The sequence below is a fragment of the Taeniopygia guttata genome, chromosome 28, assembly GCF_048771995.1.
Source record: "Taeniopygia guttata chromosome 28, bTaeGut7.mat, whole genome shotgun sequence".
Lineage (NCBI taxonomy): Eukaryota > Metazoa > Chordata > Aves > Passeriformes > Estrildidae > Taeniopygia > Taeniopygia guttata.
In genome coordinates this window covers 2796134-2820680 of record NC_133053.1, presented here as the reverse complement: position 1 = coordinate 2820680, position 24547 = coordinate 2796134, and the positions used below count along the sequence as shown (strand labels likewise).

Below are 24547 nucleotides of genomic sequence, written 5' to 3'. Positions count from 1 at the left end.
CTCCCTGACCCGAGGGGCTGTGCTGTGCCCTGGGGATGGATGTGTCACCACCCTCCTCCCCAGCAGCAGCTCCCAGTTCAGTGAGCTCATGTGCCCCCCATTCCCCAGGACCCTGTGACTCTGATCAGGATAACCCTGGACCCTCCTTTCTACCCCAACGGGGTTGGTGGAGAGCCAGGGAAGCCCACCCTGTCCAAACCCTATATAGACCCCTGACATTTCCTGTTCTCTCTTTTGCCCCACTCTCCCCATGGACATCACTGAACCAACCTACCCTGGGGTAAGAGCCTCTTTTGAATATCTTTACCCTTCTCCTGATATTCCTCCCCTCACAGCCCCTTATCTCTGAGCTAGCTGGATTATTTGGGGGGCTGCATGAGGGGGGAACCACACAGGCACTCCTCTCAGCATGACCAAGCCCTCCCAGGTCCAGCGAGGCAGACGCATTTCCTTCCCACGTGTCTCAATTACAAATTCAGAGTTAAATCTTCCCCCACAAGATACCCTTCTCCACCCCTCTGGCTGCTTCCAGCGCTTCAAATGTTGAATACTTTCCAGGGATTTTTGTGTGTTCAGGCTGACCCCATCCACTCTGGTTCAGACTAACTTAATCAGCCTCATTTTGTTACTAACTGCCGCATCTTTGGACCTCTAGAAAAAGCACGACTTAAATTATTAGCACCTACCAAGCTGCTCTCACCACCCCTGTGGGGGCCAGAGGTGAGACAACAGATCTGTTCCCACCCAGCCTCTATAGCTACCAAAAATGACAAATTATCAAAATTGTGGAAATTAGAAAAATGGTATTTAGGTAACAGGCAAACACTCCTCTTTTCTTCAGCAGCATCTGGCTAGGAACAGATTTGGAAGTGGCAGGTGGGGAGAAAAGAAAGCAACCTGAATGCTGTCAGCTGGGCAGGGGGGGCCTGGGAGTGGTGAGAACAAAACCATCACCATTTTCTTCATCACCAGTGCTGAGAAGCGCTGCAGGGGTCAGGATGGGGGAGCAGGTGAGGAGGAGGAGGAGGAGGAAGGACACCCACAGAGCGTGGGAAGGGGCTCTCCCTCAGCACAGCCCTGGGAGCTGGCAATGCCGTGGCTCAGCACAGCCCTGAGTGCCCCCTCCAGCAGGAACAGCTCCTTTCCCCATGTACCCACCTCTACCAGGAGATTCACTCCCACCTCACCCCACAGCAGCGGGGCAAGAGCTTCAGAAGCACCTTGAGCCCCTGGAAAGGCGAGCAGCACCCAGCAGAGCAGTGCTGCTCTGTGTCTGGACAGTGTTGAGGTTCCAGCTCTGCTCCCCCCCGCAGGAAGTCATCAAGAATGGAAATATCTTGGGGAAAGCAGGAGCCAGGGCCACACCTGCATCTGTTTTAGAAATTACTTTATTGCACTAAAAAGAGGAAATCATCTGTAAACAAACATTCCATTCAGGTATTAATATATGTTTTCACTCCAAAAATACATCATTAAATCCAGCCACAGAAATATCAAAGCAGGAACAATAGAAAATAGCTCCAGCAGCAGAGAGACCCATCCAAGCAACAGCCCTGGCTCCCACACCACCAGCCCAGCACAGGGCAGGGCTCACAGCAGCTCATCCCGGGGCTCACTGCATGGTCACACACCCACCTCCAGCAGGACAGCCCTGGGACAGGCTGGGCTGGGGCAGGACAGGAGTCCCCAGGCCCTTGGGCCTCCCCCTGGGGTCAGCCTCAACCCAAGGAGCAGCCTGGGGTCCTGCTCTCAGCATCCTCCTCCCCCCAAACCCAAAGGCACGCGGTTCTTCTGCGGGGGATGTCACCCCTCAAACCTCTCAGAGCACCAAAGCCTTCATCCCACTCCCACTCCCCCTCTCCTTGCAGCTTGTCCCCCCCACCCAGCAGCAGCCGGGTCCCCCCAGCCCCTCGCAGGCACAGCACCCCAGGGAGCACAGGGTGAGGTGTGCTGGGGCTGTCAGGCCAGCTGGGCAGGCTCCCCTTGGTACCCCAGACCTCCTCAGGGGCAGGATATTCCCCCCACACCCCGGGGTGTGACACCTCTGCCTATCCCCCCTCCCCGGAGCCCTCCTCTGCCCCCAGGATGGGCCAGGGCACTTTGGGGCTGGGGACCATCCCTGTGCTGGCTCCTGGGGGAGCACAAGGAAGCCTCAAGTGGGGAACTCCCTGTGAAGGATGGACATGTCAGCTCCTTATGTCCTGCGTGTTTTCAGCCACAAGCTCAGCAAACAGCCACGATCACCCTGAATCCCCCCGACATGCAAACACGGCGCGGTCAGAGCTGTGCCTCGCCTACCTGGGACATATTTACAGACAAAGAAAAACGCTGCGAAAGATCAGCCTCGGATATAAATAGTCAACACTGAGATCTGCCATCTGCTGCAAAAGGACAAATAAAGGAACATGGACTGCCACCACAGAGGTTAACACGGAGGGGACACGCGTGCGTGTGTGTCCACGCGTGCTGCGACAGGCGGGGACGGGGGACGGGAGCGCTGCAAACCCTGCTCCCTGCACAGAAACATGCAGAGCCCGACACAAAGGGTGACACCACACCAAACAACAACGCAGCGTGGTTTATCCACCCGCAGAAATGCCCCGGCTGGCATCCTCCCCGCCCCCACTGTCCCCAGCCCGTCAGCCGGGGCGACAGGGCGGGATGGGAAGGGTCGGGAGCACCTCGCTCCCCCCCAAAAAGGAAACTGAAAGGCAGGTTGGTCACTTTGAGAAGCCAGATCCCCCTGGGCACAGGAGCTTGGTGGCCCCACAGGACACATCTCTGCTGCCCAGTGGGTGCAGCCACTTCAAAGACCCTCTGCCCTCATAAACTAGGGAGGATGGAGGGTTGTGGAGCCTCAGCCTGTCCCCCTGCCCAGCCTCACCTGGGATGGCCCCAACACTACTCCTGTCACCTCAGCTTCTGTCAGCAAGCACAACTGCTGGGACGCTGCCTGGGACCACCCATGTGCCCAGGGCAGGAGGTGCCAGCCCCCGGCATCTCCCTCCCGTGGGCAGGGGAAAGGCACTGACAGCCTCCTGGATTTGGGCAAACCAAAGCCCCCAAAGCTCCACGAGCAGTTTCCCACTGGGGGTCAGCAGTGGGGGACAGTGCTGGGGTGGGCAGGGAGGGCAGCCCGGGAGGCTGCAGGTGTCAGACCAAGCCAACCTTGCAGCCTCACAGGGCTGGAGCGAGTCCAGGAAAGGCTCAAAAGCCACAAACCTGACTCATCCTCCAGGATGACCGCCCTTGGCCCACTCTCGGGTCACCTCTGCAGTATTTTCTTCGCAGTTTCCAACACCAGAAACTTGTCTTTTAAATTAAAGCTGTCACCTGACTACAGGTGCTGGGGCTTTGAGAGGTGCCCGTAAGTGTGCTACAGAGCTTTACCCACCTCCAACCTGTTTGGTGGCAGCTGGAGACCACAGGCACAGGGAGGGAAGAGTCCAACAGGTGCTTCCATCCTTCCTGGTGGTGAACGGGCTGGAGGCTCCCCACTTTCTGCTGGGCTCCAGGAGACGCAGCCCCGGGGCAGGACCGGGGGGGAGCAGGGGCAGAGGCTGTGGTTGCCAGCTGCTGTTGGCAGAGCCCCGCAGCAGCACCACTCCTGGGGACCCCCACACCCTGCCACGACCCCGGCCCTCCTCAGAGGCCCTTCCAAACCCTCCTCCAGCGGGGCTGGGGGACAGAGCCGGCCGCCCTGCCTCGCCCCGGCCCCAGAGGTGGGAGGGCTCCTTCCGGGGCTGGCAGCAGATACCTACAGGCAGGACAGGAGGGCGGTGAGTGGCAGCTCCTTCTCCCCCAGCAGCGTGTCCCGCTTAAGGCTGCTGCCCTTGTTGACCACCTTGAGCTTCAGGGACATCTTCCTGGCGTGGCCGGGGCCCAGCCCGTCGAAGAAGAAGTCCTCGTTGAAGACGGGGTTGCGGCTGTTCTTGACAATGGTGCTGCGCTGCTTCTGCAGCTTCCCGGGGTTGAGGCACAGCGAGACGCAGCAGTTGATGCTGCGCAGGTCGACGAGGGCATCGTAGAGGTCCTCGGCGGAGACGAGGCGCACACGCAGGCGGGCGTTGGAGGGGTCGTACTCGGCAGCCAGGCGCAGGCTCCCGCCGCGGCTCAGCCGCAGGCTGTGCTCCCGGTCCCGGTCCCGGTCCCGGCCCGCGGGCAGCTCCAGGGGCAGCAGGGCGGTGGGAGGCTGCGGCCCGGCCGGGGCGCTCCTGGCTCGGCGCTGGGCGCTGGGGCTGGTGTCGGCCGAGCTGTCATCAGTGGACAGCGAGCTGTTCCGGGCCACCGAGTGCTTCAGCTTGATCACCTTGGACTGGCTCTCCTGGCTGAAGAGCTTCAGCAGGGAGACGGAGCGGGAGAGCAGCGGGGAGCCGAAGGGCGAGGACTCCGCCGAGGAGCCCGTGTCGCTCTCGCCGCCGCTGAAGTAGCGGCCGGGGTGCATGAGGGCGGCGCCGAGGTCCGCGGGGGTGCGGCGGCCGCTCTCGCCGTTCAGCTTGGCTTTGCGCTGGGCGCTGGGCGAGGTGACGGGAGAGGGGCACAGGCTGCTGTGCTCGCTGTGGAAAAGGGACTCCTTGCGCCGCGTGTGGGGGCTCTCCATCAGCGTGGCAAAGCCGTACGAGGTCTGCGCCTTGGGCACGTAGGGCAGCGACATGGCCGTCTGTGCCTGCGGGTCCGCGTTGGTGCCGCAGCTCCCCTCGCTCCAGTCCTCAGCGGTCTCGATCTGGATGATGTGCCGCCCGCTGGTCCGGGACCGGGAGCGGCTGGACGGGCGGGGGCTGCGCGGGGGTTTGCGCTTGGCCAGGTCCTGCTCTGACACCGAGGCGCCCAGAGCAGCGGCCGCGGGCACCTCGGAGCCCTCGGCCTCGGCGGGTGCCGCGCTCAGCTTGGGCGGGATGAAAAAGTCGGGGATCTTGTCGGGGGTGAGCACGTTGCTGTAGCGGGACCCCCGGGAGGACTCCTCCGTCCCCGCGCCCCGGGAGCCGCCGTTCTCCGCCACCCCGCGCAGCCGCTCCAGGAGCCACATGTTGCTGCCGGGTGTGGGGCTGGAAGAGACCCGAGGGGCAACGCTATCACCGGGGGCCGGGCACCGGCAGCGGCGGGACGAAGCCGGAAGCCCCGGGAGCGACCGGCGGCAGAGCGGAGAGACCCGGACCCGGCAGCAGCGGGGACGGGACAAGGACGGGAGGAAACCGGCCGCGCCGAGGGACACGGGGACCCGCCAGCCCGGGGAGGAGCGCGAAGGAACCGGCCGCGAGGAGCGGGGACCCGGGGGACGGGGAGCCGGCGGCGCCGAGGGATGCGCTGGGACGGGGCAGACGCGACGCGACGCCGGGACCGACGGACCGACCGACCGGCGCCGCCGCGAGCGGGACGTTGCCGGGAACCGCCGCACCTGGAGCGGAGCCGCCGCCGCCGCCGCAGCCCGGGCGGGGCGGGCGCGGACGCGCTTTTATACGGCGGCGGCGGCGGCGGCAGCGGCTCCGCTCCTCGTCCGCGCCGCCGTAATCCTCCGAGTGCGGCGCCCCCACATTTCTGCGACTGGAACCGGGACCGGGACCCGGACCGAGCGGGACCGGGACTTGAACCGTGAGGCCCCGGGATGCTGATGCTCGGGAGGTGCGGGAACCCGGGCCCGGGACACCCGGCCGTGTTCCCACCGGAGTGTCGGATGGGGCCAGGAGCGGAATTCGGGACAGCCCCGTTCCACCCCTCCCGCCCTCCCGGTGCCCCCAGACCGGAGCGCCGTTGTTCCCCTCTGGGTGCAGCCGCTCCCCACTCCCAGCTCTTGATTTCAAAGCACCGAATGAAGCCAGCAGCGTCTCGGGGCTGAGTTGTTTCATCAAGTGGTTTAACATTGCCCAGGAGGAGCTGGTCAGGGGGCAGTGCCACATGTCACACTCCCCCATGTCACACAAGCCACCAGCCCCCGGAGGGATGCGGTGGTGGTGGGGACACCGGGACAAAACGTCAGAAGGGTTCACGGAGCATCACAGCAAGCCCCGGTGTTGCGGGGGCTCGGGAGACTCAACCGAGTGCTCGGGCCCAGCCCCGGTCCCCCGGGGATTTACAGCCTTGGGGACAGGGATGCACAGAGAGGGACGGTGGCACAAGAGGGTCAGGAGGTTGTTCCTTCCTAGCTGCTGCCCTGTGGATGCCGTCAGGCTGCCGGGAGGCACCATCATTCCTCAGCAGCGCGGGGCTGGCAGTGACGGCCGGGAAGAACAGCCTGGTGTGGTGAGCGCCTTCCGCGGGGGATGCTGCGGGAGGCCCCGGCTCCCTCCGCATTGGCACTTGGAGCTGGTAAAAAGCGGAGTCCGGCCGTGCCGAACCAGCCCGAGGGCTGGGATGTCTCACGGACAGCGCTGGGGAACACGGCGAGCTCCTGGCTGGACCCCGGGCTCTGCCTGCGGGATGCTGAGCCGGGTTCTGCGGGGAGGAGAGGGCAGATGGAGCCCGGGGGAGGAGGACGAGGCTCACGGAAGGGGAAGCTGGTGAACAAAAGGCCGATGTTTGCTTTTCCTCCACCCTGCGAAACTGCGGGTAAACAAGGTGCAGAAATGGTTGAGTTCCCTTGAGATAACAAAGAGCGCTGGGGCCGGGCCAGCTCTGGCCGCGCAGCCCGGGCCGGTGCCCGCAGAGCACGGAGGGCAGCAGGGTGCTGGGGGCTGCCCGGCTGCGCCCCGGCAGGGCTGGGGACGCTGGCAGGGGCTGGCAGGGCTGGGGACATTGCCGGTGCAGCCGGCAGTGTGCTACCACCTGCTGGAAGCTGGCAAGGAGGGAAGCCTGCTGTGGGAAAGGGTTTGTGCAAGGACGCCCTGAAAAACCCATCTGGGCGTGTCTGCTGCCCGCACATTTGAGATAGGTGCAGGGGATGGGTTGGTCAGCGAGATCTCCAAGGTCCTGGGAGGGCAAGGAGGCCACGTCCTCTGCGGCTGCTCTTCTGTGGCTTCCTAACCTTCCCAAAACACCTCAGCCTTCCTGTAACGCTGCAGCCTTCCCATCACAGGGGCTGAAGAAGCAGCAGCCCTTCATTCCCAGGTCTGGGTTGAGGCACAGAGCCCCCTGCACCCCTTGGCACCACACACCAGCCTCAGTCAAAGTGGTTAAACCCCTGAAACATCCACCCCACCAGCCCTTCATCCCTTCAGGGCGGCATCCCCGGGGCTGCAGGGCGAGGCACCGCCAGCAGGTGAACCAGCCAGGCTCGGTTCTCCAGCAGTGAAATAAGGAAGTTGGGGCCCTCACTGCCCTTCCCTGCCTCTGTTGAGGGAGCAGTGCAATTATCTTTGCAGACGCATCACTCCACGACAGAAAATAGCAGCTGAGATGGAAGCACCATGTCCCCGCGGAATCAGCTATCAATGGAAAATTACGCATTCATTACTGGGCTTTATTTAGGGGATTATTTTATTCATTGGCTCAGCTGGCACTGGCCAGCCTGGACGCCTTGTCTAGCAGAGGCCATCCCCAGCGAGGGGCTGAGGGTGCTGGGGTGACCCTGCTCCCCGAGGTGGGTGCTGGAGCAGCACTGGGCACGCAGAGCAGAGCCAGAACAGGCCACAGCAGCCAGGAGTGGTGCTGGACCCCCCAACTGGCTGTACCACAGGAGCCACAGGCAGGCCCAGCCACAGCTCTGCCTCTGCTGGCTGCCATGGTCACTAGCGGGTCACAGCTTGCCTTGTGCCACTCAGAGCCACCCCAGGAGGGCCAGTTTGGGTGGCCGTGTGCTGCTCCAGGTGGAGGCAGCAGGAGCCAGCAGGGCAGGGAGCTGCCAGGTGTGAGGAGGAGAGGCCGTGCAGGGCCAGCCCTGGGTGCCAAAGGCCACTCTGTAGCCAGGAGGACACTGCTGATCCACGGGGGACGGGGTGACCCAGAGGGGCAGAGATAAGCGTGACTGGACAGGATGGGTTGGCCAAGGTTAGACCAAGCAGGAACTGGTGGTGATGGAGACACCCCAGCACCATGCCCAGGGGTGGCACGAACCGCCTGTGCTCCTTGCTCACCTCCAGGTTTAATTAGAAATGTATTCCAATCCACAAACCTGTGCCCAGCACCAGACACAGGGCAGGGAAAGGGGGCCGTGTGTGCCACAAAAACCTGCCAAAGCCCCGAGCTGGCCAGGGGGCCCCCACAGGCCATGGGACACCTGGTGAGGCAGTGCCAGCAGCTCAGCCCTGCCCTGCACCTTCCCACAGTAGCTCCATCCCAGCCCTGGCCTGGGGAGGGCTGCAGGGGCCTGGGGCCACATGGAGCATCATGTGGCAGCCACTCCTGGGGAAAATCCAGCTGAAAAGGGATGTCCCCAACAGGAACATCCAACAGCACCAGCGTCCAAGAGATGGTCGTGCCTGGCCCCATGGGCAGAGCCGAGCCAGGGGCTACAGCAACATCCAGCAGCCCCCATTCCAGCGCTGGGGCAAGTGGGGGCAGCCCTGCCTGAGATGGCTTCAGGCTCCATCCCTGCTGCTGAGGCCACTGAGCAGTTCCCACCCCAAGAGCGTTTCACCTGTGAGTGTGGAATTAAACGTCTTTGTGTCCAGCTGGGCAGGGCGCCCCGTGCAGATGATGGAGGCAGGCAGCAGTCAGGGAGGGCCTGCAGACCACACAACCTTGCTGAGGAGGAAAATGGGGAGCCTGACTCCAGAGTCCAGGCACAACTGGAGAAGGGGAGCACAAAAGGACTCCAGTTTTGCCCTAGGGTGAGTCCAGAGCCAGGGGAGCGGGTCGGGGACTCACGTACCCCCTTGGCATCACTGCTTCCTCTGTACGACCTGGCGGAGGTGCAGCTCGCTCTCTGCCGCCACGATGGGCTGCTCGTTCTGCCGGTGGTGGCTGATGAGGTGGCTGATGCTCTCAAACAGCACATCCTTGGTCCTCACCTGCGGCCGGGGCACAGCGGTCCTCAACTCAGGAGAGTTGCCCCTCATACAGCACCCAGTCACAACACCCCGTGCCTCCCATCACCCCAACCGCCCACCCCGTGCCCTGCCCTCCCCCCCGTGCCCTGCCCTCACCACTCCCTCGGGATCCACCAGCAGCAGGTGCTTGGGCTGCCCGCTGTGCATGCCGGTCAGCACGTACTGCCCCGGGTTGGTGAGGCTGTCCCGCACCAGGAAATCCCCGTCCATCTGCAGGAGCCTCTCAGCATCCCGCCGGCTCATCCTCCCGTGGTACCAGGGCTCCCTCCGCAGCTGCTCCTCCGTGGGGGCAACCGGGGCCTTCCGTGTCGGGGGGCTCGGCCACTGGTCCTCAATGGGGGGGCTGCTGGCACCCCCTGCAATGCACTCGTGGAGCTTCAGGGCATCCTCGAACGGCCCTGTGGGATCCAGGGGTTGTGGGGTGTTACACCCAGGGCACCAGGCAGGGTTGGGCTGCAGCGTGGACAGACCCCCAGCGCACTGCAGGGCGCTGCTGTGGACTCAGCCAGTGCCAGCACCCACCGGGGCTGTGCTGGGTGACCCAGACAGCTGCTGGCACAGCCTGACAACTCCACAGCACGCTCTGCACCATTCCCCCCGGGGCAGCGGCTTACTCATGTCAAAGAGGTCCTTTTTGGGGCTCTCCTCTGCCGCCCCGTGAGGCAGCAGCTCGGGCTCCCAGGCGTCCAGGCTCTGCGTGTTCACGTACATGTGCTCCTCGTAGTCCCGTGGCCCCAGGCTGTGGCTGTCTGCCTGCAGGTACCCGTCGCAGGGCTGGCCTGCGAGGACGGCCATCACCACTGGCCAGGACTGGGCAGAGTCACAGGGACCCCCCCAGCTCGTGGCTTCCCCCCACCCCCAGCAGTACCCACCCTGGTTCTCCAGCTCCCAAGGTGGCCCCAGCTGGCTGCTCAGCTCTCGTCTGGCTGCTAACCCGCCCTAGGAAAGGAGACAGTCAGAGCCTTGGGGGGGCCCTGCCTGGACCCTCACAGCAAGGCCAGCAGCGGCTCGGAGGGGCTCACCTGGCTGGGGGGGACAGAGCTGGAGGGCTGAGTGCGGACGTGGCCCAGGGCTGCGCTGTGGCGGAGCCGGGAGTCAACCAGGCCCCCCGGGGGGGGCTCCTTCCCTGGGATGCTGTTGTAGTAGTCGTGCTCAGCCGCCTCCTCATCCTCCCCCCAGGCTGACTCCTCTGCAGGCAGCGCCCTGCGGCAGGGAGGGGTGAGCTGGGGACGCCCTGCCTGGCTCACACCATCCCCACGCCCTGCAGTGACAGGGGTCCCCAGAGCCACCCCCAGCCAGGGGACATGGCCCGGACAGGGGTGCAGCAGGGCCCCCCGCCCCCCTACCTCTCTGGGGGTACCACCACCTTGGGGGGGCTGTGCAGGTACTGCTTGAAGCGCAGCTCGAAGGCCTGTCCCACCGTGCTGATGACGCTCTGCGCCAGCCCCTCGCAGCACTCCAGGATGTGGCAGGCTGTGGACGGACAGACGGACGGTCGGAGTGTTTCCCCCACACTGCCATCGCTGCACCAGGACCACCCTGAGCCCCCCCCAGTGTTCTCCAGGAGGGATCTCCTCCTCCAGCCTCCACCCCGCAGTGCGTCCCTCCTCCACAGAGCCCCCAGGCGAGGAGGCCGGTGTCACCTCTCTGGTTGATGGGGTCCTTGGCGACATAGGCGACATAATCTGTGGTATCCTGCAGGCAGAGGAGGAGATCAGCACTCATGTCCTGCTACTTTGTGGGGAGCAGGGCTGGAGGTGCCAGGGCGAGAGGACAGCTCATCCCCAGTGCCACGTCCTGTGCTCAGCTGGCAGTCCCTGTCCCCAGCACCCCGGGGTGGGCACGACTCACCATGTCCCCACCCGAGGCGAAGGAGATGGACTGCATGTGGTGGTTGGCGATGATCTGCATGGGGAACATGGCCCGGGGGGGCGTTAGCAAAGGGACCACTGGCTCACAGGCTGGCAGGCAGCAGGACTGTGTGCCCAGGAACACTCACCTGGCGCGTGGTGGGGATCATGAGGTTCAGCCCATCCACGGAGATGTTGACAGCGATGCTCATGCCAGCGAAGTGCAGGTTGCTCTTGCCCAGGATGGAGAACAGGGCTTTGTTGGGAGCCTGACAGGGGAGAGGATGGTAGGGACAACAAAGACCACCAGGACCACGTTTCTTTAGATGAATGAGGAAAGGGGGGAATACCCAAGAGGCCCCAGGCCCAGAAACTGGACAGGCACCCCTGGTGCCTTGTCCCACAGCTTTGGCTTATCCCAGGGATGGACAAGATGAGTGGAAACTCACCTTCTTCTTCCAGATGCCCTTCACACCAGGCACTGCCTCGTACAGTCTGTTGATGGCTTCCCTGCAATGGACAGAGCCTGGCTTGCTCATTGCTCCAGACCCCCAGCCATTCCCAGCTGCCTTCCCCCCACTTTGCTCTGTGGGGTCTGGTGGCACAAGCCCCCACAGCCCCAGGCACCGCAGCCTCCCCGCAGCGCTGCCCCACGTCACGGCCCAGTACGTAATCCCAGCTGGGGCCTCCTCCCTTCTCCTCTTTCCACCCATTGATCTGCGGCAGTGCCCTTGGTCCGTGTCCCTGCGTGCGGGGTGGGTCCTGCAGGACACGGCTCCCCCGGGCCCTGCTCCCCTCCCTGCACAGGACGCTGGGGACGGGGAGCACCCAGGGCCACCGGGGCACAGGAGAGTGGCACTGAGGGGCCGTACCTGGTGACCTGTGTCCGGGTGTTGAAGTCCAGGGACCTCATGGAGCGCAGCACCTCAATGCACCCCATGTACTGCGGGGGGAAAGCAGCGCAGCAGGGCAGGCGATGAGAGGAGAGGCCGGGGGTTAGGGACAAGAGCCTTCCACACCAGCTCCAGGGATCACACAGCAGCTTTCACCCCCCACCCCAAAACACCCCAGCACATGCCCAAACCCCGTGCTAAGACCCCACAGCCTCATAGAGGCTGGCAAGGCTGGAGTCCCAAGGCGGGCTCCACGGCCCAGCAAGCCCCATCACGGACGTGATGTGCCGGGGGCGGCTGCTCCGGTCCAGCCGTGAGCGGGGGACTCGAGCGAGGGCTCTGCCCGCAGCCCTCGGGAGGAGCGGCCGGACCCACCGAGCCCCGCACACGCCTGGGGCGGGGGTCTCCGCGCCCTCCCGCATCCCGGGACTTACCCGGACAATGTAGGAGACGCCGGGCCCCAGCACCCGCTCGTCGGGGTGCAGCCAGCCCTGCGCCGGTTTGCGGATGAAGCTGCCCTTACGGCTCCACTCGTCGCCGCCGGGCCGGGCCCCCGCCGCCGCCGCCCCCCGCGCCCGCCCCGCCGCCGCCCGCGGCCGCCCGCCGCCCGGTAGCGCGCAGGGCGCGGCGCAGAGCGGCTCGCAGGCGCCCAGCACGGCCGCCAGCCCCGAGGGGGACTCCGCCGCGGCGGGGGCGTCCCGGGTGGCACCGGCGGGGCCGCGGCCGAGGAAACCGCTGGAGCCGGGGAACTTCCACTGCGGCATCCGCGGCAGCAGCGCGCAGAAGGTGGTGCCGTGCTCGGGCTCCTCGCCCGCCGCGGGGCACGGCGCGGGGGCCGGCGATGGCATGGGGGCGGTCAGCGGCTCGTCGCGGAAGCGGTCATACTTGGGCTCCGGGAGCATGCCCGGGGCCGCGCTCCGCTCCGCTCCGCCGCCGCCGCGCCGGTTCCCACCCCCCGCCCGCTCCCCCGGGGCCGCGCCGCGCTGATGTCATGGTGCGAGCGCTGCTCCGCCGGCCCCGCATCCCCCGCCCCCGACCCGCGGCCGCCGGAGCATCCCCGTCCCGCCCAGCATCCCCGCCCAGCCGAGCATCCCCACGCACCCGAGCATCCCCCCCGCGCCTCGTGGGGCCGGAGCCACCCACGCTCTGCGCTCCGTCCTGCTCTAAACCCCCCTGGCCGTGCGAGCCCCGCGAGTTTTCAGCTTTGCCACAAGCGCCGGGAGCCCGGGGATGGCGGGGACGGGCAGAGGGGGTGACAGCCCCTCCCGGAGCCGCGGGGCTGAGGCACGGGCTGTGACCCTCTCCCGTTTTGGGTCACAGTCCCGGCACTGCCCTCGCCCACGACAGGGACATTTTCTGTTCTTTCCACCCCTGCATTTCCCGGGAAGCGCTGCAGAAGGCCAGGGCTGGCCTGGGGAGGCGGGGGAGGGCTCGGCCAGGCTTGGATGCACAAGCGGGCTGCCCTACTTCTGTGCCTCCCGGCCCGCTGGTCTCTTTCGCTGTGATTTCATCCGCCTCCAAAGCCAGATCTGACTCCCGCTTTGTTTATATCTGTCTGGAGGGCTCAGGCAGTAAAAAGCACAAACATCATCTTGTTTTTTCTGCTTGTAACTGCAGCAAGCAGGGGGGGAAAAAATCCCATAAAAACCTTAAAGGGACTTTCTGACCTCAATCGAGCGATTCGCCCTTGCTTTTGCCCCGGGGCTGTTTTTCGAGCGGGTCAGAGGACTCCAGGCTGGAGTGCTGCTCGGCTGTGCGGGACCCTCACCTTTCACCAGCCTGCGCCCCCTCCATCCCCAAAGCGATCTTAACATTGGGGTTCCATCCCCGCAGCACCACAGGCTCCTTTCAGCGCTTGTTTCCAGCCTCCCGAGGAGCTTCCTTGGGCCGCTGTTCGGTCCAACAGCCCCCAGCCCTCCCGGTAACCGGCACAAACAGCACCGGAGCCTCCCCGGGGCTGGCCGTGCCCTGGATCACACAGCGCCTTTGTCTCTGCTCCTCGCTGTCTCCTGCTCCCGGGCAGGTGACGGGGTGAGAGCCTGTAATTGCTCTAAAGTGCGATCAATAAATCAAGGTAATAGAATTACATCTGCTGTTGCCATGTTGGGAACTCTCTGATCTCTCTCCTTGGTTTTGTTTTTAAGCCGCTGCAGAGCACTGGAATAAATCAGATTTCTCCGTGCTCCTATCAGCGGCTCCAGGAGGGTCCAAGGGGGGCTCAGGTCCCTGCCCAGCCTGGGGGGGCACGTTCCCGGGGGCTGGGGCTCAGCGAAGGAGGGCACCGCCTCTCTGGGGAGGTTACGGGCGTTCTGCCCAACGGTGCCGAGCTCCGCCAAACCGGGGGATTACTTTCATCTTACAGGTGGAGTTACCCGAGGCGACTTTCCCTGGGGTTTAATCGTTGCTTAAAGGAAAACCTCCGTGCACAAAGGCTGGATCGCAGCCTCCAGCGCTCCGGGGGCGGGCAGGAGCCCTGACAGCCTCTCGCCGGCCCACGGTGAGACCCCTCCGGGCATCCCCGGTGGTCACCACCCGCTGCCCGGTGGCCACCTCGAGCGGGCGGGCACAAAGCTGGTCTAAATGAGCCCAATTAATCTCCTCTGAGCCCGCGCCGAGGTAATCAGCACCACACGCCCTCCGGCCCGTGCAGGATTAATTGGGACGCGCCCCAAGCCCTGGAGGCACCGGGGACGGAGCTGCCCCCGACCCGCGGCACCGGGAACGGAGCTGCCCCCGACCCGTGGCACCGGGCTCCGGGGAAAGGGCGGGATGGGATCGCGCTGGGGAGGCGCTTGGCTGTCACCACCCCGGGATGCCGGTGCTGAGGACAGAGCCAGCAGCTCGGTACCGAGAGAGCCGCCACGGGGCAGACGCGGCCCTTCCCGAGCCGCCGGTGCCGCCAGCCCCGGAGCGGCCACATGTCCTTGCTCGAGCCGCTCGCCGCAGGCGGGAGCGGTGCCCGTGGCGGAGCAGCCGCCGCTCCCAGAGGCGCCCCGGGGCCCGGGGTCGCTGCCGGTGCCGCCGCCCGTTCCCGGTGCCGCCGCCGCTCCGTGACGTCACGGCCCCGCCCCACCCGGCGAGAAATGCCCGCCCCCTTGTCCCGCCCAGCCAATCACAGACCAGCGCGGCCGATGCGGAAGCAGCGGAGCAGCCAATGAGGCGCGAGGAGCGGCGCGCCGGAAGTGCCGGTTCCCGGTGCGGGGCGGGGCCAGCGGCGGGGCCGCCCCCTCCGCCGCCCTCCCCCCTCAGCGCCGGGCCCGGCGCTCCCCGCCCGGTGCCGGTCCGGCTCCGGTGCCGGGCCCGGCCTCGGCCTCTGTGCGGCCCGGTCCGGTTCGGCCCGGCCCGCCACGGGGAGGATGGGGCAGCCGCGGCGGCCGGTGATCGGCAGCGGCCCGGCGGCGCCATGACCGGCGAGAAGAAGAAGAAGAAGCGGCTCAACCGCAGCGTCCTGCTGGCCAAGAAGATCGTGATCCGGGACGGGGCCGGCGTGAGCGCGGGGCCGGGGGCTGCCGGGGGCATGGCGGGGACCGGCACCGAGAGGAGCGGGGGCGGTGCCGGTGTCCGGTGTCCGGTGCGGGCTGTCCCGGTGGGCCGCACTCCTGTGGGCACCGCCGCCGCCGCCCCGGGACGCGGCGGTCCCGGCGGGTGCTGGAGCATCCCGTGGATGCGCTGCACTGCCGGCTCCGCGCCGCTTTCCCGGTGCGCTCCCGTTCCTGGGCAGCAAAACCGGGGCAGGGAATCGCCCACCGGCCCGCTGGGGCTGGATTTCCGCACGCTCTGTGGATTGAAGGTTTCAGAGCAGCGTGTCTCGCTGCGTTCGGGATGCTCTGAGCTGGGTGAGTCTCCGGGATGCAGGACGGGGATGCTGAAAGGTTTTCGGCTTTGCTGTTTTGCAGCGCCAGGGGATCGGGGAGCCCAGCGTGTACCACGCCGTGGTGGTGATTTTCCTCGAGTTCTTTGCCTGGGGGCTGCTGACCACGCCGATGCTGACGGTGAGTCATTAAGGTCTTACCACGACCTTTCCTTGGGGAGCTGTGGAAAAGGAGGGTTTGGCAATGCAAAATAAAAAAAACATTTAGACATATTAGTCTGGTAATATAAAATGCAAATTAAACATACAGACAGCACAAAGGGACACGCAGAGAAGTGATGTGGTGGCATAAAAAAACCCCCAAAAAACAGAGGGAGTTCAGGTGATGGGGAAAGGCTCTCTGAGCATGCTGGAGTGATTTATAGACCTGGAAAGTGTTAAAGGTAGTGGTTTTCCATACTGGAAAAAGCAGGCAGAGCTCTTTACGTGGAGGCATTGTTGGCAGGATATTTCCCTTTTTCCCTGGATTTTGCCTGCCCAGTCCTCTGGCTGGCAGATGCTTACAGAAATTTTGCAGGAGTTGCTAGCTCTGACTTTTTCACTTAGTTTTGTTTTATCTTCCCTCCAGGTCTTACACCAGACTTTTCCTCAGCACACGTTCCTGATGAATGGTCTGATTCATGGAGTCAAGGTAAGGAATATTCCTTCCAGGATTTCCTTTAAATCTGCCATGGGTGCAAGAAGGACAAGCCATTATTATTTATATAATTTGCTGGTGTCAGGCAATATTTGGCCACTTTGGGTGGGCTCTGGCAAACCTGATGCAAAAAGAAGGACACAGACAGCTGATTTTATTAAGCAGGAGTTACAGCAGCTGTGTGGTTCAGCTGGAAATAATCTCACCAGCATGAGATCAGCCCTGTGCCCATCTTTTGGAGCATAACAGAATGACAAATCAGTGACATCTAAACTGATTAGTGATAGAAATTGAAACCAAGTGGCCTCAGTGATCTCCAGGCAGGAGGTGGGAATGTGCTGTGGGATTGGGGAGCTTCTTGCACTAGAGCAGCATTCCCAGAGCAGAATTGCAGGCAACAGTTGTGAACAGGCAATAGTCCTGTCTTCTGACTGGGGAATCAGGCAACACAGACAGTTCTGGGCTGTCTCTGGCAAGAGGATCTTGGAAAACAGCCCCAGCACTGAAAGGCTCTGCCCTGCCTGCCTCGGGCTTGGGAGACATGGAAAGGCCTTGAATAATTTTATTTGTGCTTAATGGCCCTGGCTTCTCATTGTGTCTGTCTTGTCTCCATCTACAAGAGAAAGCTTTTCTCTGGAGCTGTGCCAGCAGCTCTCCAGGTCCTGGCAGGGCTGCCTGGGTGCCCACAGCAGAGCTCTGCAGGGAGCAGGAGTGCTCAGTGGGGCCTTGCTGGTCGAGGATTTGGTTTTCCCTCCCTAAAAGGATGTGGGGAGTTGAATAAACTGCTCTGTTTTAACAGCATTGCTGCTTGTAGCAATCAGGAATGGGTTGTCTCCTCCTGATGTTGTTGAAAGCTCTCACTGAGGGGTTTCTCTGTCCTCTGGTCTGTCTGTCCATGCCAGGGTCTGCTCTCTTTCCTAAGTGCCCCGCTGATTGGTGCTCTCTCTGATGTCTGGGGCAGGAAATCCTTCCTCCTCCTCACCGTCTTCTTCACGTGTGCACCAATTCCTCTGATGAAGATCAGCCCGTGGTGAGTTCACCCTCAGCAGAGCCCCAGGGTTCTGAGCAGGGGCAGCAGCAGGAGGCTGAAGGAGGAGGGTTTGCAGGTGCTCCTTTCAGGATGAGATGGAAGAGTCTCATCCATCTCAAGAATGGACAAGGATGCTCAGCCTAGAGACTGGCTTGTCTGGTTCTGGGGGGCTCAGTTGGGACTGAAGGGCTGGTCTGTCCTCTGTGCTTGTTCCCCAGCTCAGTGCATTATTTCTATTAGGGAAAATAAGTGATAAAACTTCAGGGCTCTCCAGACCAAGACTCCATCTTCGTGTTCTGTGGAACAGGATGGACTGGAGGGAAAACAAGGAGAGGCTCTGCTTCATCAGCTGTGGACCGTGGTGTGGTTGCTAACTGTGCCTTGGCTCTTGCAGGTGGTACTTTGCTGTCATTTCCATGTCTGGAGTGTTTGCTGTCACCTTTTCTGTGATTTTTGCCTATGTTGCTGATATCACACAGGAGCATGAGCGCAGCACGGCGTACGGCCTGGTAAGGAGCTGAGTCACTGGCCTGGCTTTGAAAGAAATATTTGGGGCTTTGCAGGTAGGAGAGATCCAAAATTAGGGTGGGAGATTTGTCCTGTTTGGGATTTAGCTCTGAGGGGGAGGCTGATCTCTGCCCTCTCTGAGTGCTGGCTGTGTCGTAGAAATCAGCCTGGCCCTTCCCTTTTCCACACCAGGGAAGGGGAACCTGTGGTGCTTGGTGTGATCCTGCCCTTCCTGTACCTTTACTGACAGAACCATACAGGAATTGCTAGGACAGCTTTGATTCCCCTTTGCTACAACCCAGCCCAGGTGCACCAAGAGAATCCCTGTGAATTCTTAGTTACCTCTCCATCAAAGATGAGTTCCAGGAGTACCCAGGAGTTCCCCTGGCTCGCTAGGGAGGGGGAAATGGGCTCTAAAGAAGAGGCTGTAGGGATGTTTTGTGCTTCCAGGTGTCAGCCACGTTTGCTGCCAGCCTGGTCACCAGCCCGGCCATCGGCGCCTACTTGTCCCAAGCCTACGGTGACACCCTGGTGGTTGTGCTGGCTTCAGGGGTGGCTTTGCTGGATATTGGCTTCATCCTGCTGGCTGTGCCCGAGTCCCTGCCTGAAGAGATGCGCCCAGTCTCCTGGGGAGCCCCAATCTCCTGGGAACAAGCTGACCCGTTCGCTGTGAGTGAGCCTGCTGCTGTGTGAGAAATGGATTTGTCAAAAATCTGTAGAAAATTTGTAGAAAATCCAACACTGCTGTTTTCCTGCGTGCTGGTAACGCTTAATGTTTTCTTTAGTCCTGCTGACTTTTAAGGTGTTACGCTTTTGGTTTGGCTGGTTTTGTACCTGGAGATTTTTCAGTGGTATAAAGTCAATTTTTAAAACATTTTTTCTCATTCCCTGCAGTCCTTGAGGAAGGTGGGTCAGGACTCCACAGTGCTGCTCATCTGCATCACCGTCTTTCTCTCCTACCTGCCCGAGGCTGGCCAGTACTCCAGCTTCTTCCTGTACCTACGACAGGTCAGTGTCTGTCAAAGCTCTGTGTGCAGGAAGTCCTGCCCTGTAAATCCAATCAGAGTTGTGTCACCTGTCCCAAGGTGGCTTTTCTTGGCCAATAAATCAGTAAAGCTGAAATGGTAAGAAACAGTGATTTGTTCCAGCTCTCCTGAAAAATGTGTGAGCCTGCTGACTGCTCTAAGCATTGCCAGGGGCAAGGCCTGGCTTGGCTCCTTGCTGGTGTCTGCCTGGCCATCCTGGCTGTGCCACCTTCAGGCACTGCAAGGGGAGATCAGTGATTTAAAACCATTTCTTCAGCCAGAGGAAAATCTGTTTTATTCCTGTGGCAGCCCAGGGGCAGTGGCTGTTAATGTGCAGGTCCCTGAGAAGCAAGTTAGTAGACATGAGTGACATTGATGCTCTTGTCATCTGGTACAAATCTGCCTGAAAAGTCCCTCTTTGATGTTTTCACAGGTCATTGGTTTTTCCTCAGAGACTGTAGCAGCCTTTATCGGTGTGGTTGGAATTCTCTCTATACTGGCTCAGGTGAGAAGCAGTTTCTGTGTTGGCTTGAGCAGTCTGCTGTAAGAATGTCCAAAATTTCTGATTTTGGGGCCGCTGAGTTGTCAGAACTCCTGTGGCCACAGAAACAGAGAAGATCTTAAATTGGGAGGGACCCATAAAAGTCCCTCAGCTTTCTGTCCTCTTGTCTCCTGTTGTTTCCCTCTTTCTTTGCCCCTGCCTTGATGAAAACACCCGTTTTTCTTTCCAGACAGTCGTGTTGGGAATTCTCATGCGCTCCATAGGAAATAAAAACACCATCCTCCTGGGACTAGGCTTCCAGATCCTGCAGCTTGCCTGGTATGGCTTTGGATCGCAGCCTTGGTGAGGGTTTTTCCACATTTCTGTCCCTCTGTGGCTGCTCCCACCCTGCAGCACAGGGTGAGGGCACAGGGCTGCTCCTCACAGCTGCCTCCTTCCTCCCCAGGATGATGTGGGCAGCAGGAGCTGTGGCTGCCATGTCCAGCATCACCTTCCCAGCCATCAGTGCCATGGTGTCGAGGAGCACGGACCCTGACCAGCAGGGTGAGTGCCTGGGGACCCATCTGATGGGGGGGTTCATCCCAGCAGGTGCTGAGCTGGCACAAGGCTGTGGTGGTGGAGGGGTGGGCAGGAACATCTGTGCCAGCTGTGGAGTGTCACTACTCACAGCAGTACTGCCACTCTTATCTTTGACCACGGCTGGTGCTGTACTGGGCAACTCCCAAGTCGTGCTAGTGGGTGTTTGGTGTTGTCCCTCTGAGGCTGCTGCATTTTGCCTGCCTCACTGTACATCTCCGAGTCCTCAATTAAATTCTAGTTAATTAGAAATTGTTGCTTGATGTGCCCATGCTTATTTCAGTCTGCAAAGCAGCAAGCCCAGCATTACAGATTTTTCTAGAACCTGGCACTGAGTGAAGCTGCTCATCAGCAAACCCCTCCCCCTGCACATCAGCCCAGATCCTGTCTCTAAATATCTCTAAATATGTATCTTCGAATAAAACAAGTTTCTTTGGAAAGCTGGAGGCATTTCCCCCCTTCTTCCCTCTGTCCTTAGGTGTGGTGCAGGGGATGATCACTGGAATTCGGGGTCTGTGTAACGGCCTGGGGCCAGCACTCTATGGTTTTGTCTTCTATCTCTTCCACGTGGAGTTGAATGAAATGGCTGAGGTGGAAACTTTGGGCAAGGCCTCCAAACCCAACATGGCCAACCCTACAGATGAGGTACCTGCTGAGCTTCTCACTCCTTTTGCTGGGCTGTGTTTGCCCTCCTGCTTGAATCATTCCCGTCTCTCTCTGTCTCCAGAGCAGCATCATCCCTGGGCCACCCTTCCTGTTCGGGGCGTGCTCCGTGCTGCTGTCGCTGCTGGTGGCCCTGTTCATTCCGGAGCACAGCCTGGCACTGAGGTCAGGCAGCCACAAGAAGCACAGCACAGGGGCCCAGGCCCACCCCCACAGCCCACCAGCTGGGGGGTCAGATGGCAAGGAGCCCCTGCTGGAGGACAGCAGCGTGTGAGGTGGGACGGGGACCTGCCCTGCGGCTCGACTCCGCACCAAGGACGGACTCAGCAGGAGCTGGGGAGGGGAGAGAGGGATCCAAGGTAACAGACTGTGCCACTAACAGCTGCTGAGGAGGGATGAGGTTTCCCTTCGAGCCAAATGCACCCAGCTGGTGCAAAAATGGAATTGTATCACCTGGTGCTGATGGAAAGGGGAGATACAGAGCTGCTCCGCTGGAGGGATAGTTCTGGAAAGCAAACCTGCCCCAGTGTGCCCTGCCAAACGCTCTGCTCGCTGCTGGAGGTGGAGCCAGCGTGGGCTGTGGTTGGTGGGAGCTCCCTGAGCTGCCCCTGGGATCAAATGTGGCATTTGCTCCATGCCCCATCCCTGACAGAGCTGTTCCTGCTGCTGGCACCCGCCCCTGCACGCTCTGGTGACACTGAGGGGACAGGGTGTGTGTCAAGCACAGGGAGTGCAGCTCTGAGCTTCCTCTCCCCATTCTGCCCCAAGTGAAACTTAGACCAAAAAAATAGAAATCTACTGACTTCATGTTCTGATGAAGAGGATAAAAATGAAGAAGTTGCAGCTGACACAAGGGAGAATGGGCAGGTGTGAGAAGGGCAGCTACATGAATTACAAGCACTTGGATGGCCACAACAGCTGTGGTTCTGTTTGATTTTCTTGTCACTCTGAGGTGGCATTTGCCTGTTGCCTCCGTGGGCAGTAGGTAGAAGATTTTTTTCAGAAATCTTTTCCTGGAGCTGTGAGGGTTGTTTAGGAGATACAGTTCTCTGGCAGGTTGGAGAAACAACTTGGCTGTGCTGAGCACTTTGGAGATGCGTGGTTTCCTGGGAGAAGGGTCAGAGAAATGATTGTTTACTTTGAGCATTGTACAAAACATGCTGGTTTGTCCCTGGGCTCCTGCCATCTGGTGCTAAACCCAAAGAGTGTCCAGAGCTGGTTTGTTCTCAACCCAATAGATCCTGATGGTGAAGGCTGTGTTGATTTGGACTCAGGGGTTTGGATTCCATGTGGCATTTCTGAGCCTGCTGTGGAGGCTTTTGTTTATGGAACAGTGGAACTGCAGCCTCTGCTGCAGGCTCAGCTGTGCTCAGAAAGAGCAGGAGGTGCTTGGAGTGTTGTGAAAGGAGCTGAGGCAAACAGGGAATGTGTGGTTGTTTATAGAAATGTGGCAGAGGGCAGGAAACAATTGTTCTGATTTGAGTAAATAAGAAGTGGTGGCATTGAGCAGTTCTGGGAAGTAAGGACCAAACCAAGGACACTTCAGGAACCCTTTGTTAAAGGAACTGAGGGTGCAGCAGCCAAAGCAGTCTTGCCTTGGCTGTTCTCTGTTTGGGGTCCCCTCTCTGTGGGTGTGGGGAAGGTTACCCAGGGGGGAGCAGCCAAAGGGAGGCAGTGCTGGCCCTTTACATCGTGGATCTTTGCAGACACACTGCAGCAACTGCAAATGCCATTTGGTTATCAGAGGTGGGTATTTAAGTGAGTTGACAGTTTGTTTTGTATTGATCTGGCCTGGTGGCAGCTCCTGTGCTCAGAACTAGGAGCAGCTGGGACACAGAGGGATGCTGAGATGGGTCTGGCTGCAGGTCTGGGGAGCAGAGCCAGCAGAAAGTTCCTTGACCTGCCGTGACTCCCATTTTTCCCAAGTTCCTTGTGGCGACACTCCCAATTCCCAAACATTAGTGGGATGGTCAGTACTGTGTGTGCATGGCAAGCTTTTATCCTGAAGGAAATCCTGTCACTTGCACTTACAGGCAGCAGTTCCCCCACCTCTGTTGGTCACAAAAATGCCTTTTTTAAACGGGACTTTCCCCGAGTCCTGGTAATCTGGTGATTTACATGGGTTAAAGTGAGCTGAAGTAGGTTTTTCCCTCACACACAGATGAATTAAAACATGGAATCGTTACCTCGGAGCTTCACGGGTACAATATAGGGACACGTTACGAAAAGACGAGCGTAATTTATATGATATAAAGTATATAGAGATATATTTTTAAAAGTCCTCTCCCTTATTGCATAGTTTATTGAAACCATTGTGTTTCTGGCCCCGTTCCCTCTCACCACTGCTGCTGCCTGTGTCCTCTCAGCCTCTCCTTCCCCTCAGACCCCAGAACTGTCCAGAATCTTCTCTCCCAGGTCATGATGTGACCCCTGAGCTTCTGGTGATGCTGTTTTGGTCCCTTTGTCAGCCCCCAAACCTGGGGCTAGGTGCTGCCAGCGGGTGACTGCCAGGTCAGGGGCTGTGGCCTGGTTGGTGACCTGCTGTGATGGCACTGGGCACCAGTGGGGTTACAGCACTGGGCAGCTGGGGTGGGGATATGGCAGCGGGTGGATGGAGGGGGTACAGCACCAGGCAGCAGCAGGACCTCTACAGGTGCCATTACCAACAGAAAGGTGGCTTGTGCTGGTGTGCAGACCTGGCAGCAGGGGCTCTCTGAGGTGCAGGGATCCCTTCCCACCCTATTGGGGTTCCTCTCAGCTGGTTTGGTGGGGCCTTGGCCCGGTGCTCCCCTTCCCTCGGCACCGTTCTGCCTTGAGGTGACAGAGCAGGAGCTGGGCCAGGCGGTGCTGGAGCTGAAGTTACCAGAGCCAAATGAAGAACAACTTGTTCTGAAGGGCTGGTGCTTCCACAGCATCCCACGTGGAGGCTGCAAAGGCTGTGTGGAGCATTCAGCTAGTTTTGCCAATTCTTGTTACTTTATATGAAAACGCAACTTTTTAAAAAAAAGAATCTTTTCTTAAAATCTGCTTGATCTGCTGCGCAGTGCCTGAGCCCGGCTGTTTAACTTTGGGATTCCCAGGATTTGTCTGCAGGGACTTAAAGCCTGGGATGGTAACAGCAGTGCCCAAACACGAGGCAAAAATCATCTCAATTGCCTGTCAGCAGTCCTGGCAGGTCAAGTGAGTTTCAACTGATCTTGTTGCATTAAAAACCTGAGTTACACCATTGCTTTCTCTTCTGCCATTAATTTTACGAAGTAGTAACTTTTTACTTCCCTGTTTTTATTCTTTTTCTGCACTCCAAAGGCTGTTTACAGCTGTGGTATCTTTAAAGTGTGGGCACTTGGCCCCACCTCTGCTCTCTCACAGTTCACCATCACGTGCGTTTGTGTCTCTTTCTTAAGCTAACGATAAAATGTATTTATTTCAGTTCAGGTTGTGTTTGGAACTGGCTAATCTCTCCCTCTGATGGATTATTTATTAAACTGCTGCTTTCCTGTTGTGTCAAAAGTCTCTGTCCTTATTCCTCTCCATCACCAGTGGTACCAGGCAGCTTCTGCCCAGAATATAAATTCCCCTTGAGAATTATGTGAAGATGTGGGATGGGTTTGGGGGAGCTGGGTCGGGGCTGCCAGTCTCTGCACCAGCCCAGGATGGGAAGCAGGTCCCTGGCTCCTGCCTGCTGTCAGAATCTGAGGTATTGATGATCCCAAGATTGTAAAAGTCTCTGTCTGTCAGCCCCGCTGCCAAAGCAGAAGCCATAATTGGTCTGTGCTGTTTCAAGGTTGTTTATTCTGTTTATCTCTAACATGTTCTGCTGCCCTGCCGCAGCTCTGTCCTGCAGGGCAGCGTGTGGGGCTCTGCCCTCAGTGGGATGGTACAAACATTAAATACCACAAACTACCTGTGCTGGATTTACAATAACGTGCCAATATCTGTCACCTACGTTGGACAGTGTGTTCCCAGCCTAAACCAACAGAAAAATGCCAACACCACAGTGAAACATGGAGGGCATGAAGAAGGAGAAAAAGGACAAGGCACACCCAATTTTACTTTTGCACCCGTGCCACAC

General features: G+C 60.3%; 3 protein-coding genes across 3 annotated transcripts; 1 reads left to right on the top strand and 2 right to left on the bottom strand.

Moving 5' to 3' along the window:
• Nucleotides 1-1370: 1370 nt before the first annotated feature.
• On the bottom strand, nucleotides 1371-5442 carry C2CD4C (C2 calcium dependent domain containing 4C). The gene has a single exon (XM_072919456.1). The coding sequence runs from the start codon at nucleotides 5024-5026 to the stop codon at nucleotides 3758-3760; it is 1269 nt and encodes a 422-aa protein (XP_072775557.1). The 5' UTR covers nucleotides 5027-5442; the 3' UTR covers nucleotides 1371-3757.
• A 1930-nt stretch (nucleotides 5443-7372) lies between these two features.
• On the bottom strand, nucleotides 7373-14717 carry SHC2 (SHC adaptor protein 2). The gene is given in 14 exon segments (XM_030256592.4): nucleotides 7373-8616; nucleotides 8744-8882; nucleotides 9018-9319; nucleotides 9536-9700; nucleotides 9794-9860; nucleotides 9944-10124; nucleotides 10268-10394; nucleotides 10565-10616; nucleotides 10773-10826; nucleotides 10921-11040; nucleotides 11221-11281; nucleotides 11644-11714; nucleotides 12099-12582; nucleotides 12584-14717. Coding segments are annotated over 13 exon segments (1917 nt in total). The 5' UTR covers nucleotides 12688-14717; the 3' UTR covers nucleotides 7373-8616; nucleotides 8744-8753.
• An 86-nt stretch (nucleotides 14718-14803) lies between these two features.
• LOC100229925 (hippocampus abundant transcript 1 protein) lies at nucleotides 14804-23985 on the top strand. Its single transcript, XM_012571255.5, has 12 exons — nucleotides 14804-15151; nucleotides 15561-15656; nucleotides 16104-16166; nucleotides 17075-17202; nucleotides 17597-17711; nucleotides 18160-18378; nucleotides 18604-18717; nucleotides 19168-19239; nucleotides 19466-19578; nucleotides 19682-19779; nucleotides 20291-20457; nucleotides 20540-23985. The coding sequence occupies exons 1-12, from the start codon at nucleotides 14819-14821 to the stop codon at nucleotides 20747-20749; spliced, it is 1728 nt and encodes a 575-aa protein (XP_012426709.4). The 5' UTR covers nucleotides 14804-14818; the 3' UTR covers nucleotides 20750-23985.
• Nucleotides 23986-24547: the final 562 nt, after the last annotated feature.

Coding starts and splice junctions, on each gene's coding strand:
- C2CD4C (XM_072919456.1), bottom strand. CDS start 5,026: ATGTGGCTCCTGGAGCGGCTGCGCGGGGTGGCGGAGAACGGCGGCTCC.
- LOC100229925 (XM_012571255.5), top strand. CDS start 14,819: ATGAGGCGCGAGGAGCGGCGCGCCGGAAGTGCCGGTTCCCGGTGCGGG. Junction 18,379..18,603: donor AACAAGCTGACCCGTTCGCT/GTGAGTGAGCCT, acceptor CATTCCCTGCAG/TCCTTGAGGAAGGTGGGTCA. Junction 19,579..19,681: donor GGCTTTGGATCGCAGCCTTG/GTGAGGGTTTTT, acceptor CTTCCTCCCCAG/GATGATGTGGGCAGCAGGAG.